This window comes from Lissotriton helveticus, chromosome 4_2 (assembly GCF_964261635.1).
Source record: "Lissotriton helveticus chromosome 4_2, aLisHel1.1, whole genome shotgun sequence".
NCBI lineage: Eukaryota > Metazoa > Chordata > Amphibia > Caudata > Salamandridae > Lissotriton > Lissotriton helveticus.
Window position 1 is genome coordinate 43,416,390 of NC_136064.1, and position 16,092 is coordinate 43,432,481.

At 40.8% G+C, this 16,092-nt stretch overlaps 1 protein-coding gene across 2 annotated transcripts in view; it reads left to right on the top strand.

Moving 5' to 3' along the window:
• LOC144752026 (uncharacterized) overlaps positions 1–14,894 on the top strand; it is a 149,723-nt gene extending 134,829 nt beyond the window's left edge. The window contains exons 7-8 of one of the 2 annotated variants that reach the window (XM_078639984.1): positions 3,693–3,714; positions 12,737–12,999. In XM_078639984.1, the coding sequence (XP_078496110.1) occupies positions 3,693–3,714; positions 12,737–12,965 (251 nt within the window). In that variant the 3' untranslated portion in view covers positions 12,966–12,999. Of the gene's footprint in view, positions 1–3,692; positions 3,715–12,736 lie in introns of both variants that reach the window. The other variant, XM_078639982.1, reaches the window with a different exon arrangement.
• The last annotated feature ends 1,198 nt before the right edge of the window (positions 14,895–16,092 follow it).

Below are 16,092 nucleotides of genomic sequence, written 5' to 3' on the forward strand. Positions count from 1 at the left end.
ATTGGCCTCTGCCCTTCTTTTTGTATTGCACCCTTCTTCCTTGCACTGTACCTCTACCTGCGTAATTTGAGTGCTTTCGTTGTAATTCTTTTGCACGCGAGGTCTCAATCAGTGCATTCTCTCGTGGCATAAAAAAACAATTTCATCACCGGGAGAGGGCTTTGCCTGCTGGCCCTGCGCATCTGCTCCTCGAAACTGGGGGCCTCATTTATGAGACCTTGCGTCAGTTTTGCGCTTCCGAGGCGTCACTTTCTGTGATGCATCGGTGGCGTAAAACATGCCTCCTGTTGCGCACTATTTACAAAGTGACGCATCTAAGCAGATGCGTCACTTTGTAAACCCCAGCGCTACATTATACCTGCGCCAGGTATAATGTATGCAGAGGGGGCGTTCCCCCACAAAAAGCCTCGTAATAGTGACGCAGTGAAATCTATGAGATTTCACTGCGTTACTTTTAGGACGCTGTTGCGTCAAAATCTTGCGTCTGCCTCACAGCAGGCGTAAGACTGACGCAAGCCCTTTCACATGGGGCTTTCCCCATGTGAAAGGACGCATTGCTGGAGTTGCGTCACTTTTGTGACACACTCCAGCAATGCGTAACTTTTGTGCTTACAGATACGTCAGAAATACTGACGTATCTGTAACTCCTTGCGACATGATGCATCATACATTAAATATGACGCATCAGGTATGTTGCAAGGAGTGCGCACTGAGAAGTGACGCATCGCTGCTTTCACGCAGCGATGCGTAATTTCTCATAAATTAAGCCCTCGGAGTTGGATTCGCTACCTCCCCCAGATCTCATGTCCGACATTGTTGAGTTGGTCGGGTCTTTATTTCTCATTGCTGCCCTGGGCTTGACAGGTTTTTTAGTTGTTGCTGGCCCACGTAAAGCATCATATTTTTTCAAAAACGTAACGGCATAGACCCTCCGTCTGCACATGTACATGTGTATAATATACGGCATTCTGCAATCCCCATATAAAAACCTGTCTCTACTTTCTTTATAATACGGGACTTGTGACCCACACAGTCACCTATTATAAAGCAATGATGTCGGAACTCAAATGTAATGACTTTAGCCTTGTTCCTCTATATGGTCATGGAACTCCTCCGTGACTTGCAATATTCTTAATAAAGTAGGGCATGGGGTACTTTACCCCGTATATATCACAAGCCGAGCTGGAAAGCAAGAATGCAGTTATATATGTATCTAGGTTATATTTCCGCGCCTGGGGAGAAGTGCCCTTGGGATATGTCACATGACATTCCAAGTAGTGTGCCTGGAAACTGGGACCACGAACAACTTTCCAGGCGCCTTAGTGGGAATGATTGTAAATTTCATACATAAAAGTATGTCTAGGCAGAGATGTAAGTCTTTGCATGTACTTTTACGATTTGCTTTGTGAATCGAGCCCTTTATATGTACAATTATTAGGCACAGAGAAATTAAGCGACATGCGTTTGCCCAGAGTCACAAGTGTTTGAGTCGAGTGCCAAACTCAGGATTAAAACCCAGGCACCTAGGGTCCAAAGTTGAGGGCATATTATCAAGCACGGCGTTAATATTATCGCCGCCTTAGCGGCAGAAAACTGCAGCTAAAGCGGCGATAATGGGCTTGATAATACACCGTAGAGAATGCCCATAGAAGCCCATGTTCACACCAGAACACGGGCTACTATGGGAATTCACAAGGGCGTATTATCAAGCCCATTATCGCCACTTTACGGCGATAATGTTAACACCTTTTTCTTGATAATATGTCCCATGGTTCCTTATCCATAAAACCACATATTTCCTACAAGTGGTGTCAGAGCCTTGGGGAAGAGCCAATAAGGTCCAGAGAAAGTGGGATGGAAGAGGCACACCCATCTTAGGCGCCAAGAAGAAGCAACAGTCGTCAAGGAAATAAGAACACTAGTGTTACGTTACGTTACGTTACGTTAAAAATATTTATATAGCGCACTTTCACCAGCGGTTTCATGGCGCTCATTGACAAATACAGCAACCCAGGGCGAGGGAGTTATTGGTAAGCGGATTGGAAGAGCAGGGTTTTAAGTAGTCCGCGGAAACTGTCATAGGTGGGGCATAGACGAAGTGAGGGTGGCAAGGAGTTCCAAGTAGAGGGGGCCAGAACCGAGAAGCTCAAACCACCATGCTTTTTCCGTTTAAATTTGGGGACCACAAGGAAGTTGAGAGATGCTGAGCGGAGAGCTCTAGTGGGAATATGACGAGTCAAGATCGAGGAAATGAACGCGGGGGCTGTGTCCGAAAGGGCCTTGAAGGCTGAGCATGCCAGCTTGAAGGTGCAGCGTTTGGAGACAGGAAGCCAATGCAAACTACGGAGGAGGGGAGTGACGTGCTGATGTTTAGGCTGGCGGAAGATCAGGCGAGCAGCCTGATTCTGCACCAGCTGCAGTCGGTGGAGGTGGCAAGCCGGAATCCCCGCATACAGCATGTTGGCATAGTCGAGCCTAGAGGTGATAAGTGCAATGATGACTTGAGTCAGGGCTTCTCTGGTGAGAAACCTGCTGATTTTGCGAATCCGCCTGAGATGGAAAAAACAGGCTGAGGTGACAGAGTTGATTTGCGGTCTCATTGAAAGGTCTTCCGAGATGATCACCCCCAGACTTTTCACTGTACTCACATGTGTGATGTTTTTCAAATGATGCCGCTGTTTCTGGGGTGAATTCTGACATATGTTGTGAATCATAGGGCTTCTTTACTCCAGAAAAGTCATGGTTTACAATTCACAAAGCCTGAAATGGCTGACTTCCAAACGCAGAATGGAAAATATAAATGACACAATGTTAATTTAGGGACGAATTGCCTACATTGTTCAAGCAAGAGATAGATACACATGTGGATGGTTTTTTTTTTTGAAGGGGTGTAAGCAAGAAAAAATGAAATGGTAGAGGTGTTGTCTGGGACATATGAAGCACATTTTTGAGCTTCCATAACTTACTGATGTTTGAAGGCACTCACCAAAGTTTCGAAAAAGCTTGCACTAGTATTTTAAATTTACACCTGTGTAGACATGGAAAACTTTGTTTGAAAAGGATTGAAATACCCCAGTTAGGTGAAAATTCTCGAGTGGTCTACTTTCCAACCTATGAATGAAAATAAAAAAAATCCACTTTCTAGATTTCTTAACTATTCGGTTATTATCCAATGTGTACAATACACATTTGTGGACTTACATAAGTAGATATTTGTTGCTGTTATCTGAACAGGTAAAACAGCTCATTGGACTAATGCATATGCTGTGGAAATCTGTGTGTAGTCTGAAATTCAGGGTTTGAATCCCAGTGGGCCCACTCAGCCTTTCATTCTTCTGGGGTCGATCGAATGAGTACCATTGAGTTGGGTAATAATTCTCCGCTGTTATCAGTGCCTAGAGAAGAGACAAAAGGTAGTGTGTGCTGCATAAATATAGTAATTATTTTTCAATTTTTTATGCCATTCACACAAAGCCTAAATTAGGTTTGTGTAAATAAGCTGGCAAAGGAAATCCTTCCGAATTAACCAAAAGTCGGAGCTCATGCACGTATGTTTACTTACTCATTATGAAAGTTCAAAGTTTTTGCCAATGTTTATGAATTTGATTCTTTATTTACATTTGACGCATTTCACAATCTCAATTACCTTTAATCAAGTACTCGACTTAATTTAATTATTTATTTTCTTGCAGGACAGATCAGTGAAATGCCAACGTAAGTTACAGAAATATATTTCTCAACTATTGTTACATTCCATGACATTTCATTACACCGTTCTGTTAAGTCATGTTTCCAAAAGTCAGGTCTTGTCCAAGAGAACGTGACTATTTCCCAACAGCATGTTTCAAAACTTTCCTTACTGGTATCAGTGAATGTTTTAGGAGTTCAAACATTACAAAGTGAGTCACTTTCATCCTTGAATTGAGGAACCTAATGCAAGAGGAGAATTTTAAATATAATTATATTTCCCATTGTGAAAATGTTGCAGTGTTTTAAGGAAGCAGAGGATAGCATTTTCACTGCGTGCAACAACGTCTACGGCAATTCAGTCAGTGAGAACAAAGGCAAATATGATGTCATAGTTTGCACAATAAATTATAATTTCCTTTCCATGTCTCATATGTCCTATTTTTTTTAAAGTTCTTGAGGATGAACTCTTTTTTTTTTTATTGTAAACACCTGTCCTCTCTTTCTACTTTACGGTCCTTCGGAGCATCTTTTTCTGCGCTGCCCCTCTCTGCCTCAAGCCTTCCTCGTGATTCGCCGCCATTTTGACTTGGAAAGCCCTGTATTAATCAAAGAGCAGTCCCGCTGTTCTTGTTAGGACTCCTCCAATGTAGCCTACAGTGCCCGTCCTCTGTCTCCTTGTAAAGGTGACAGTAGGGCGGACAGACGACATGGACACGTAGTTTTAAGGGTGCTGGCCAACTGATGCACGAGTGCCTCTGGGCCCTTTGTTTATGTTTGGATACGCGACATATAAATTCCTCTCCACCAATAGTTTGACTAAGAGCTCTAATCGTAAGTAAATGTAGTAACAATGTAAGCCTTGAGAGTTCATCTGTTATACTGCAAAAAATAGTCTTTAAGGCGCTGTGTTGGCTGAGGTGGGCTGAAGATAGTATTGACCTGCTTTACTCCCTGCTGGAACCTCTTCTTGTCACCTGCCCGGGTCCGTACTGGTTGGCTGGCTCGTTGCTGACCCACAGGTAACCTCAGCTATAGGTTGTTACTTGGTGCTCGATGTCTAGTTCTTCTTCTAGAGGCGAGAGAGTTCGTCCCCATCTGATATTTTAGGTGAACCCTTCGCTTCCCACTTTTTGAAGGATACTCCATTGTATATGATACTCTCATACTTTCATTTGACGGTGACCATTGTTCCTTTTTGTTTTAATGACCTAACACAGTCCTTTCTGAACTGTCATCGAGAATGTTTCTCCTAACTATGGTTTCGTACTGGTGCCCAGTCTCCTGGTTGGAGGTTGTAGTCCTCCCACGCCTCTTCCAGCAGGTTGCTTCATTGTTTAGCTTCTCTTTTGCCTGGACAGTGGATCCAAATAACTGGGGGGTGTATCCAGGTACCGGCTGTGGGTATGGTGTCAGTGATGGGCCATCCACACATCAGTATATCAAGAGTAAAGTTCATTGCGCAGTGCGGGTGTTTCGATATGTCCTGAGGTATCGGTGGTGTATAGCTATTTCTAAGTCTCTGTTCTGGTCAAGGCAGATGCAAATCATTTTGTTCAGAGTCCTTGCCTTGTGGCCAACATGGATTATCTTTGAATGGTGGGCACCTAGCAATTTGAGGTACAGGTGTAAGTGTGAACCTTGAAATGGGGGCCGTTATCTGCTTTTGATGGTCTTTTGTAGGCCTAACCCAATAAAAGCTTTTCTCCCATTTAGGGAGAATATGTTTTGCCAACACAATCGTGTTTGGAGACCCAGGCAAAAGCTACCGGGAATCTCCTCAGGGCTGCCTCTTAGTGGATATGAACGTTTTCCATAGGTAAATAATTCAGAAACTCCATATCAGAAACCCCATCTCTTTCGAGCCACTACAACTGGGGTATATAAAGGAATATATATTTTTTTTTTTAATGGTTACCTGGGAACCGGCTTTAATGTCTGAGTCCAAAATTCTTTGGAAGGAAAGGACTTTTGACAGCTGTACGTGAAAGGCACGCTCTGCACCGGGAACACGGCCGCACCTTTAATGCCAGAAATAATTCCAATAAGTATTCAAGGCTTATCTTAAACTGGCGACCAACAATGTCAGAGGCAACTAAATATAGGATTACCTTGACTGTGAGCAGCTGCACCGTCCGGCCAGCGCCTATGCGTTACCGCGCACACTCGGACCCTGCGAAAAGTGAAAAAAGCACTTATTGGCTAAGCAACTATTCAAAACTACTGCCCGGGTCTCGAACTGCGTTGGCAAGTTTTCCATGGAGGATTAAAAAAAACTAATTAATTTGTGCATTCTGAGAGGAATGGTGATGAATTTTATTTCCCAGTTGCATTGAAGATTATTTCCCTTTGTGTGATGGAGTGAGTGGATGACATTGGATGTGTTAGCTTTAGTTGTAGGGTGGAAGATGTTCATGAATGAAATGTGTGAGTGGAGGTTGTGAATTATTGTCTGTATTAATGTAATTTGTGTTGTTATGAATATATTGGATGGTTGATGAGAAATGTTAATTGAAGCATTTTCCTTTCGGTACATTGAATTTTTTAAAAACATTTTTTCCTGAGAAAACAATTTGAATAAAAGTGGAGCAATAAATGATCCATGCAAACAGATATAGTAGTTGTCTGGTTGTAGCTCGTAAGATTGATGAGCATAAAGCAGAATGGGGCCAGGTGCTTTTTTGTGTTTGTAATTTAAAATGGCCCTACCTGTCCACTGTCCAATTTGGGCCTATCCCCTTTGGTGATTTTCTTTAGAAAAGTAGCATTTTAATAATTGTGATTTAAAATCAGATTTTACCCTTAAAGAGGGTGTTAAATGACAATTCCTCTGACACCAAACATGACATTTACCAGCTGCCACACAAAAGTTATCACTTACTAAGTGTCCTAAGGTAACCCAATGTTATTTTATGGGAGATGTTGGCCTTGCAATAGTGAAAAATGAATTTGAGAGTTTTTTACTACTAGGACATGTAAAAAGTACATGTCAAACATTTTAGAATACAATGTACCCTGCCCTATTGGCTCTTTAGAGCCTATCCTATGGGTGACACATATAATACAATTGAAGGTTTAGTCCTGGTAGACGATTCATTTTGCCAGGTCGAAATGACAGTTTCAAACTGCGCACACAGGCTGCAATGAGAGGCCTGAGACATGTTTTTAAAGGGTCACTAAAGTGGTTGTTCTAGATAAGTGCTTCAGGGCCACTAGTAGAATTTAATTTACAGGTCCTGGGTACATGTTGTACCACTCTACTAAGGACTTACAAGTAACTTAAATGTGCCAATTGAGTACAAGCTAATTTTACCATGTTTAAAGGAGAGAGATCAAGCACTTCAGCACTGGTTTGCAGAGATAAAGTGTACAGATTCCTAAAACCTAACAACAACTAATTCAGCAATACATGAGGGCTGGACGCAAAAAACATGGGGGTCATCCTGCAGCGAGGTCCTGGTTCAACAATGTCCATGCACAGCACTCTCTCATCCGCCCAGAGGATGAGATTTAATTTGTTCTTGATCATCCCACAGGATCAGATCCAGGAAGGGGTTGATGTTTGTCATCATCTGGTGTTTGTACCTTCAAAGAATGGCCTAAGATGTTGCTGCTGTAATTGAGAAAATGTTTTTTCCAAAACTGCCCATCCTACTCTCTTCCTAGTTGGGGCGGGGTAGTATAGTACAATGCAACATTGGGCTCCCTACCTCTTTGCCACTTTCATCATCACTTATGAACATTTCAAGAACTTTCTGTAAGCAAAACTCAGAAGATCCTTCGCTACCTTAGGTATGGACCAACTAACAATTCTGAGCTGGAGGAATAGACAAGTTATGAGCCAAGGACTCCCAACTTGGAATTAATGCTTATTGGCTTTATAAAACCTGCCAGGGAATGTCAGGCATATATGATAGATTGTTGTGCGTTCTGGCAATCTTACACCACAGTCCACACAAGAAATCCACACCGTTATTTTAATGGTTTTATTTTAAGCCATTTTTTAATGTAGAATAATGAAAAATTGTAATTACAGAAACCAGTTAAGCCACAGCAAGAGTGTAAGTAGGCATTATAAATATTATGAAAGAAGAGAATATTTTATACAGGAAATATTCGAAGACCCCCTACATGTCTAGCCTTCAAGTATCAACAGTTTTGCCATAGTAAGGGCTAGTATTTCAACTGAGTCAACACACATTCGTACCTGAACTTCCTTTATTTGCCAAGCTTCTAAGCTGCCTGTGAGACAAGGCTAAGTTAGGTCTCTACTGGAAGCAACAGCCCAGATGCCTTGGTGTGGCTCAAGTCAGAGCCGTGCTGCTCTGCTGTCTGTAATGTTGTCGAATACCTGATTTCTCTTTCTTGTGACAATCCATGATATACTCTGTAGGTCATTTATTTATAATTAAATGTCTGAAATAACGCAGGAATTCCCTGGCACTCTCATGTGAATGTCTAATGCTCTTTTAGTTTTTCCATGGCATCAATTAATCAAACGAATGTATGATCTAACAGCATTATAACAAAACACACAATAAATGTATTTTACATTGTTGCACAAGAAGGAAAATAAATGCAATAGCTATTGCAAAAAAATAATGACTTATTTGGTCAAAAGCCTAAATGAGCAACTGATCCAAACACACAACATAGTAGGCAATTTAAAAACATATAATTTAAACTATATGACACCCTGATTCAGGATTTTTGTGGCCTGCTAAACAAGAGATGTGTCCTCATGTTACTTATACTTCTTCTCCACATACAGAAAGACTGCAGCCATGGTTGTCGTCTGTGGGATATGCGTGATTTGTAGGAGGGCTTGTAGGCAGCAGTGGTGGTTGCTGGGAGAAGGAGGTCGCAAAGACAAAACTTTCCATCCCTCACCGAGAGTGTCCAATTAAAGTCCCTGGTTTCCAATTTATAGCTGGCGATGATCAAATCCCAATCTGTACAAAGAGGTGTGGCAAATCCTGGATGGCAAGGGTCTTTGGAGGCTAGACAGTCTAGTCATTACAGCTCTCTTGTAGTCTTGGGTTTCTACAGAATAAACAAGCATTGGCATAGCCAATAGGTCTTGCCTTTGGAACCTTATAAGTGTTTAGCCTTGCAACAGTTGATGTTTTTGCACCAAGGATATTGTGCTGGATAACTAAACACTTATAAGGTCCCAAAGGCGAGACCTATTGGCTATGCCAATGCTTGTTTCAACTTTCTCTTTCCATGACGCAGCAGTTCTCGAAGACGTTTTAAAATATATGCTTTAAAACTCGACTAACAAATACCTAAAAAATTAGGTGCATAATTCTGTTTAGAACCTGTTTCAGAAAAAAATCTTTTGATCAATGCCAACAAGCAGCCCGATATTTACGTTTAATGGGGGTTTTAACTGCCTGAGAGCTAAGTGGCCTTACATCTTTCTGTGTTGCATGCCGTGTCACCACTTTAGCACAGCTCTTGAGGCATCAATGGGCATTATCCAGCTTCCATGAAGTAGCGTGTGAGCTGAAAAATGTGCGAGTTTGTATGGCACTTCAATCTTGGCACTCAACTACAGGGAGCAGAGGATCTGTTTTCTTTGAATTACACTAACACAAGTGGCTTTACAACAATGAGTTCCTCGCCATGAGTGCCACAGAATAATATGCAAATGTGTCCTATCATTTCAAAACAAATTTCACACCCTTCGTCTTAAAATTAAGAAAGCATAAATGTCACAGGTTTAGATCTGCATTTAAAGCAGTGGCAGGCCTGGGCGTATTATAATTTCGAAATATAAATTGATGTGATTGTTCCTTTCAAAATGTAACTTCCTCAAGTACCATACCATCATTTTGGAAACTCGTCAAAGACAGTGAGCCTAACTCTTCTACAATTTCAAGCAGTTTATTGATTGAGGAGTATGTCTGATACTTTAGAAGGGTGACACACTGCATCAGCATCATAAGAGTGTATTTCTAGCAACATGAATGATTAAGAATACTATCTTGAGAGGTCTCTTGGCATTGGTCACCTAAATGATCGAAAGCAGAAAGGTTTTTAGTGCTGCCTTTCACACGTGTTAAGGTAGCACAAAAATGTATCTGAGAATTTCATGTACATCACAATCGCATCACATGGAATAAATACTAATACTTAAGGGTGTGGTATTAACCAATGCAATATTACCTACATATTCCATGTCCCACAGGCATCAAACTTTGGACAACCGATTAAAGTGTATTTCCAACTATTCTTCCTCCAACAAATTTCCCAGATATTTTCAGGGGCTTGCAGGTCAAAATATCAATTACAAAAATATCAACTGACTACAATATCGACTGCAAAATATTGGCTTTGCACAGTATCATCGAGGACATTGGATAGTGAGTCTGGTGAAGATTTGATAATGTGAAGTTACCATAAAATTCAAAATCCCGATTTGGGCAAGGACTCTTATTGGCACTAGAATCGGGATTCACCTAGGAAAAGTAATGAGTTCCAATGTTAGTTGAGTTCCTGGTACAATTGTTGAATTTAAATTAAGGTACATACATCTATGAGGGTTTACAAATGCTTAGAAATCAAGTCAGTGTTGGATTAACACGTGGGCGGGTTACTATTTCAAGAATTAGAGAGGATTCTACAGATTAGCTTGTTTTCTAATAAAGTTCTTATTAGAGTTCACAATTGTACCTCAAAACACAGAGGCACACATTTAAGAAAAAAGAGAATAGAAGCAAATCAGACAGAAAACAGTCTCTTGACTTATTTGCACTCCAGTTATTATGTCTTATTCACATTTTGGCAGACAGAGAAGTAATAATAGTACAATGCTTTTTCGGGCACTGTTATTTTACATCCTGCTATTTTTGCTTCACACACTGATACACTTACTAAGCATACAATAAGATAAACCTCGACTTTCATTTAACTGGAAATGAATTGAGGTATACTTTATGCTTACCAAGCTAATTTTATGGTTTAAGGGTATGGATATACCTGATAATATGAGTAATCCCAAGTTTCGGGCACTGTATGTCTTTTACTTATCACATTTACTCAATGAGCACAGGATTTGTGAGAACACTCACATGCATTATCACATAAGCAGATCCGTTGCATTTCCTGACGCTGCTTGTGCACAACTAGGTAATAGATACATAAAGTGCCTACTCTTATATTTTGAGTTACAGTTTGATTTTTCCTCCAAATATATTATGTACTCTGCATTACCTTAGTAATCTTTGGTGTGAATGATCACAAATTAAACTTGCAGCTATGATTGCATGCAGGCTTTGACAACTAAGTAATACACTATTTTCCTCATGACTCATTCTCTGTCACCATTTACATGTAGGAAATAAGAATCAATATGTTTCTCCATTGAGAGACTTTGGATGATAATCCTGAACCCCACATATACGTAGTGGACGTTTAATACACTTTGTGATATGTAGGTGAGATAATGACTTCTTCTAGCACAGGAGGCGGCTTGTGCTTGCATTTCAAGGGCAGGTGTGAGCAGAGGCGATGAGCAAGTCTGACCATTCGTCTGGGTGAGTATTGAGCAGTGGTCGAAATGGGCGGGATCGGAAGGGCACAGCGTGCCCCTACTTCTTTTATTAAAAAGATTCCATTCCCCTACTTTTTCTTTTCAAACCTGTGTCCCAGGATGGCAAAAATAGCAAAGCCATTCAGAAAAGGCTCTGCGTAGTTTCGTGGATGTTCGGGACGGGCAGAGAAGGAAAAGTAGTCTGTCTTTTCCTTACTGCCCAGAGCAAACACGGACAATGTCCTTTTCTTTTCTGTGCTGGCAGCTGCCCCCACCCCCTCTCTCTTCCTATCATTCCCTCTCTTTCTGTCTTGCTCCTCACTTACTGAAAACCGTGACTTGAAGAAACGGTTCACAACCTCTCTTTCCTTCTTTCATTTAGTTGCTGCCCTGTGAAATGGACCCAAAAAAGAGAGGCGCACGCCTCGTACTGGCAGCAGGGGGAGGGGCGAGAAGATGGGGCCTGCGCCTGTTTCCCTTGTGGGAGCGAGCAGGAACCATATGGTTTCAAGGCTCGCTCCCGCAAGGGAATCGCCAAACGTGCACGTGTTGCCATTGAAAGCAATGCAACACGTGCACGTTTTTGGGGCCAAAACAGAATCGATCACTAAAGGTCTCCTATGCAACCCATGCGCGCTGCATAGGTGAGACCTAAAAAGGGATCTCTTCAGGATATCAGAACCTATTTGCAGTGCCCTCTTTACCACCTACTCCTTTTTACTATAAAATCCCCATAATCTCACTTGTATCCCACTTAAGTGCAGAAAGAAATATTGATCCTTTTCCGAGAGCTGCCACCATATTAGGACTGCCTCTTTTCTTTACCCTACTGCATTGCCTCTTATACAGGAGTTGGTTGTTGGCCTCCTCCCCCTATCTCAGAGTGTGGTGGACCTGATGGCAAAGATAGTGGTGTCTCCCACAGCAGCATGTCTACTACAATGGAGGCAACTCCTAATTGTTGTCTAATCTCTGGCGACTCCAATTTGGGATCCACCACTTTCCTGATGGATCCTCGAATACAGTCCTACTTTAAATCAGACACATACTCGCTTTTGTAAACCTTTTTTAAAAAAAAAAAAGATAATTCCAATTTTCTGACCTTTTATAAAGTTGGCTAGATTTTGAAAAAAGCATCAAACATGGACTGAAGCAGAGTTGCTCATAATGGCAAGTCATCTCATGTGTGGGTGATTTTTCCGAACCATGTAGCTTTTGTAAGTAGGTTCCATGTTAAATGGTAAGAATTTAGACACACTGCAAAATGATAAAAGGATTTTTAGTCTATTAGTAAAGGACAATGCTTAACCCCATGTCTGAGTGATCAGCACTAGGGACCCTGCAGTATCACTGTTGTAGAGGTTTACTTTAATGTTTTGCCAGATGCTTCAAGAAGCAGTGTATGCAGTGGTTTTCTTTAGGAATCTGCAGAAAGACCACAGACTAAACCATAAAAACATATTATAGACCATGTTTGGCTACCATGGCTGACCCAGCTTCTTTCTCTTGCAGCATGGCTATTCTGAATGCGCGGGCAAGCCAGGATTTCTCATCAGCCAATGTATGCCAGGACAGCACAGCCCAGGGCAATGCATGCCAACAAATCAGCTGCCAGGATGGGACCACAGCGATGCCCAGGAAGGAAAACGACTATCAGCTGCCAGCGGCTAAGACCAGTGTTTACCAGGCTATATCGCCCAACCCAAGGAATGAATATGAATTGCTGATGCACGCAAGCTAGGAATGAATGGCTGAAACTGGACATGGGCCAGGCACCAATTTCAAGAGGGGGCCAGGCCCTCCCAGAAGAGCCCCTGGACTCCCCAAGGCTATTTACAAGTGAACAGCCGCCTTGATATACTAGTAATGATTCATGGCGCCTGCAATCGTCTTTCTCTTCCCACATACTTGCAGGAAGGACTGGGCCTTGCTGCAGGAGTGAAATCTAAACACACAACATTAGTTCCGTGAGAGGCTTTTCATATATATTCAGCACAGCTCTCTCTCCTGGTTTACAGAATGTATTGCTCTTTTTATTCACATATAAATGTCAACAAAATCAATTAAAGTGCAGACGGGGCAATGCTCAAAAGGTCCAGTGGAATGGAGAATTGACAATGATACATATATATCCTGGGATGTTTGGTAAACAAGGAATAGTCCAAAATACATTCAGAAGTTCCAGTCAGCATTTTAATTGAACAGTCAATCCCTTCTAAAATTATTGTCGACGTTTCGACCCTCCAGTCAATTTATAAGGGTCTCCTCAGGACAAAGCACGCCTTCTGGCATTTCAACTACCAAGGAAACAATGTAGAGAGAGGCTGACTTATTATCAATTATATCAGACAAATCTGTTCTAATGAGGATCCCCTGAACAGTGCTTAATTTGTATAAGAGCCAGGGCTCTCGTCAGGAGGCCACCTCAGCTTCCACCACCCATTGCCTCTACCAGTGGTACCAATGGCAGCACCAACACAGCTACCAACCATCACACTGCTACCAGTGTGACAATTCAGACTCCAAGACCCCAAAGCTATAAGAATGGCTTATGTGGCAGGCATTCATTTTTTTAATGTATATTGATTTAATAAACAACAGTTGTTCAGCACATCTGTTACACAAATGGCGCCCCCATATGGCAGCAGCCATAAGTGCTGGTGCTAAAAATTAAGTGCCGGTGCCGAACACCGGAAATCAATGGCTCAAATTAAGCACTGCCCTGAATGAGTTAAAAATCATACCTCCAAGCAGAGTACATTCTTCGTGTGCTGTGGTATTAACAATTCATAGTCGATGTCTGCATCAGTACTGGAAAGATTCCAACGAAATGTGTATGGGAAGCATATGAGTTTCATGCATTGTCATTTAGGGTATTATGTTCCTTGTTTACCAAAAATCTGAGACATCCCAGTGTATATATGTATCATTGTAAATACTGCACTCCACTGCACCTTTTGAGCACTGTGCCGTCTGCACTTAAATTGATTTTTTTTGACATTTATATGTATGTTTCTGAATAAACAGAGCAATACATTCTGTAGACCGAGAGAGAGGGAGCTGTGTTGAATATACATAAAAAGAGTCCCACGGAGCCAATGTTGTCTGTTTAGCCTTGAGACCCTCACGGGCGAGTAGTTGCGCTTTACAAGCACCTGATTGATTGATTGACTGTTTAAGTGTGGTACCAGGTTCTGATATTGGGCACAAGGGGTTGGTCCTGTGTTTTAATACATGCAGGTATGAAATCAGAAGAATGAAAGAAGTTGATTTACTTCACATATAAACAGCAGGGATTTCCTGCTGCACACCCACTATAGGCGAAAAGACGAAGGACCTCTCACAACCTACTTAAACGCCAAAACTGTGATATAACAGAAACAAACTGGAAAATAATTTGCCTTTCCCAAAAAAGTAAATGAAAATGTGCACACAACAACAAGATATGTAACTTAATAGTATTTTAGTTTAGTTCTTCCTACTTCGCGGCAATAGCTAACTTGCTGTACATTGCTAAAAATATGTTAAATTAAAAAAAAATGACCTGCGTTGTATATGTTGCAGTAAATATCACACTTTTAGCTTTTGTAAGTGCTATAAAAATAAAAGATGTTACTATTTCCCAGTTTGTGGCACTGTATTTACCTCCAGTCGGAGGCAGAAAAGCTGAGTTAAGTATTTTCTATATCACGTCTATGCATTTTTTATTTCAATGCCTTCTGTTTTTTTAAGAGTTATACTCTGTAGCCATAATACCCTTTCTATGAGTTAGGTGAGTGACAGTGATTAGCAGCAGCACATAGCACACATTAAGGAGTTATCTTTCTGTGTCTTCCTAGTCAAGGCCATGCCCTTACAATATTATGGTCAGTTCATTTGGTACAAATTAAGATGAATTCTGTTAATTTGAGGTGTCGATATTGTTCGAATGTACATTTGTTTGTATGAACATGCATTCATTGCTCTAAACATAAATATATTGGTGTGATTGTACAATTGTAGGTTCAACTTTACATTGTTGGTTCAAATGTACATTGGTTAGGATGAAAGTGCACTTGTTTATGCAAATGTACATATATTTGGTAAGCCTCAGTTTCAAATGTTCGATAAAGTTAATGAATTGAATTGTACACCAGCTTCTTCAAGGAAGGCCATTTAATTTCTCCACTTTAGATAGGTTTCTTTGGCAGGAGGCAGGACGTTCATTGTGTCTTATCATATCCAATTCTTAATCTTTATTTAACATCTTCGCCCTAGATAGGGGGTCTAGGCCTTATCTTTCAGTAACATTCCTCATTCCTACTTGCAGGATAGATTAATTGATTTCATGTCACTCACATTTCTCTTATATTTTTATGAAATTGTATACATAAAAGGAATTAGTTATTTGCTGTGGTAAAGGAATTATATTTGTATCCATTTTTCATTGCATTTTAGATCTTTATCTTTTTTCTGTTGTTATTCTAGTATCCCTATTTTATTTACAGGATTTTGCAATTAATGGTTGTTGCAATATTGAATGATGTTTCTTTTATTTATGCATTTGACTACTTTGATTTAACGTCACCCATTTTCTTCTTGTATCATTATGAAATGGTGTACATAATCACTTATTTTTACCTATTGCAGTTAAAGGATTTTTTAACTGCATTTCAAAATACAACTTCATTAAGCTTATTGTTCCCATCTTTTGTAATATTGGTCCCTTTAGTATCTTTGTACAACCTGCAGAATTTTGCACTCAAGTGTTGCTTCTAGGTTGAATGGTGTCCCTGTTGTAATTATATATGTTATCCAGTGCTGTTCAAATGGTTGAGCTTTTTTCTGTACGAATCAACAATCTTTAAATTACGTTTTGTAACTTTTAT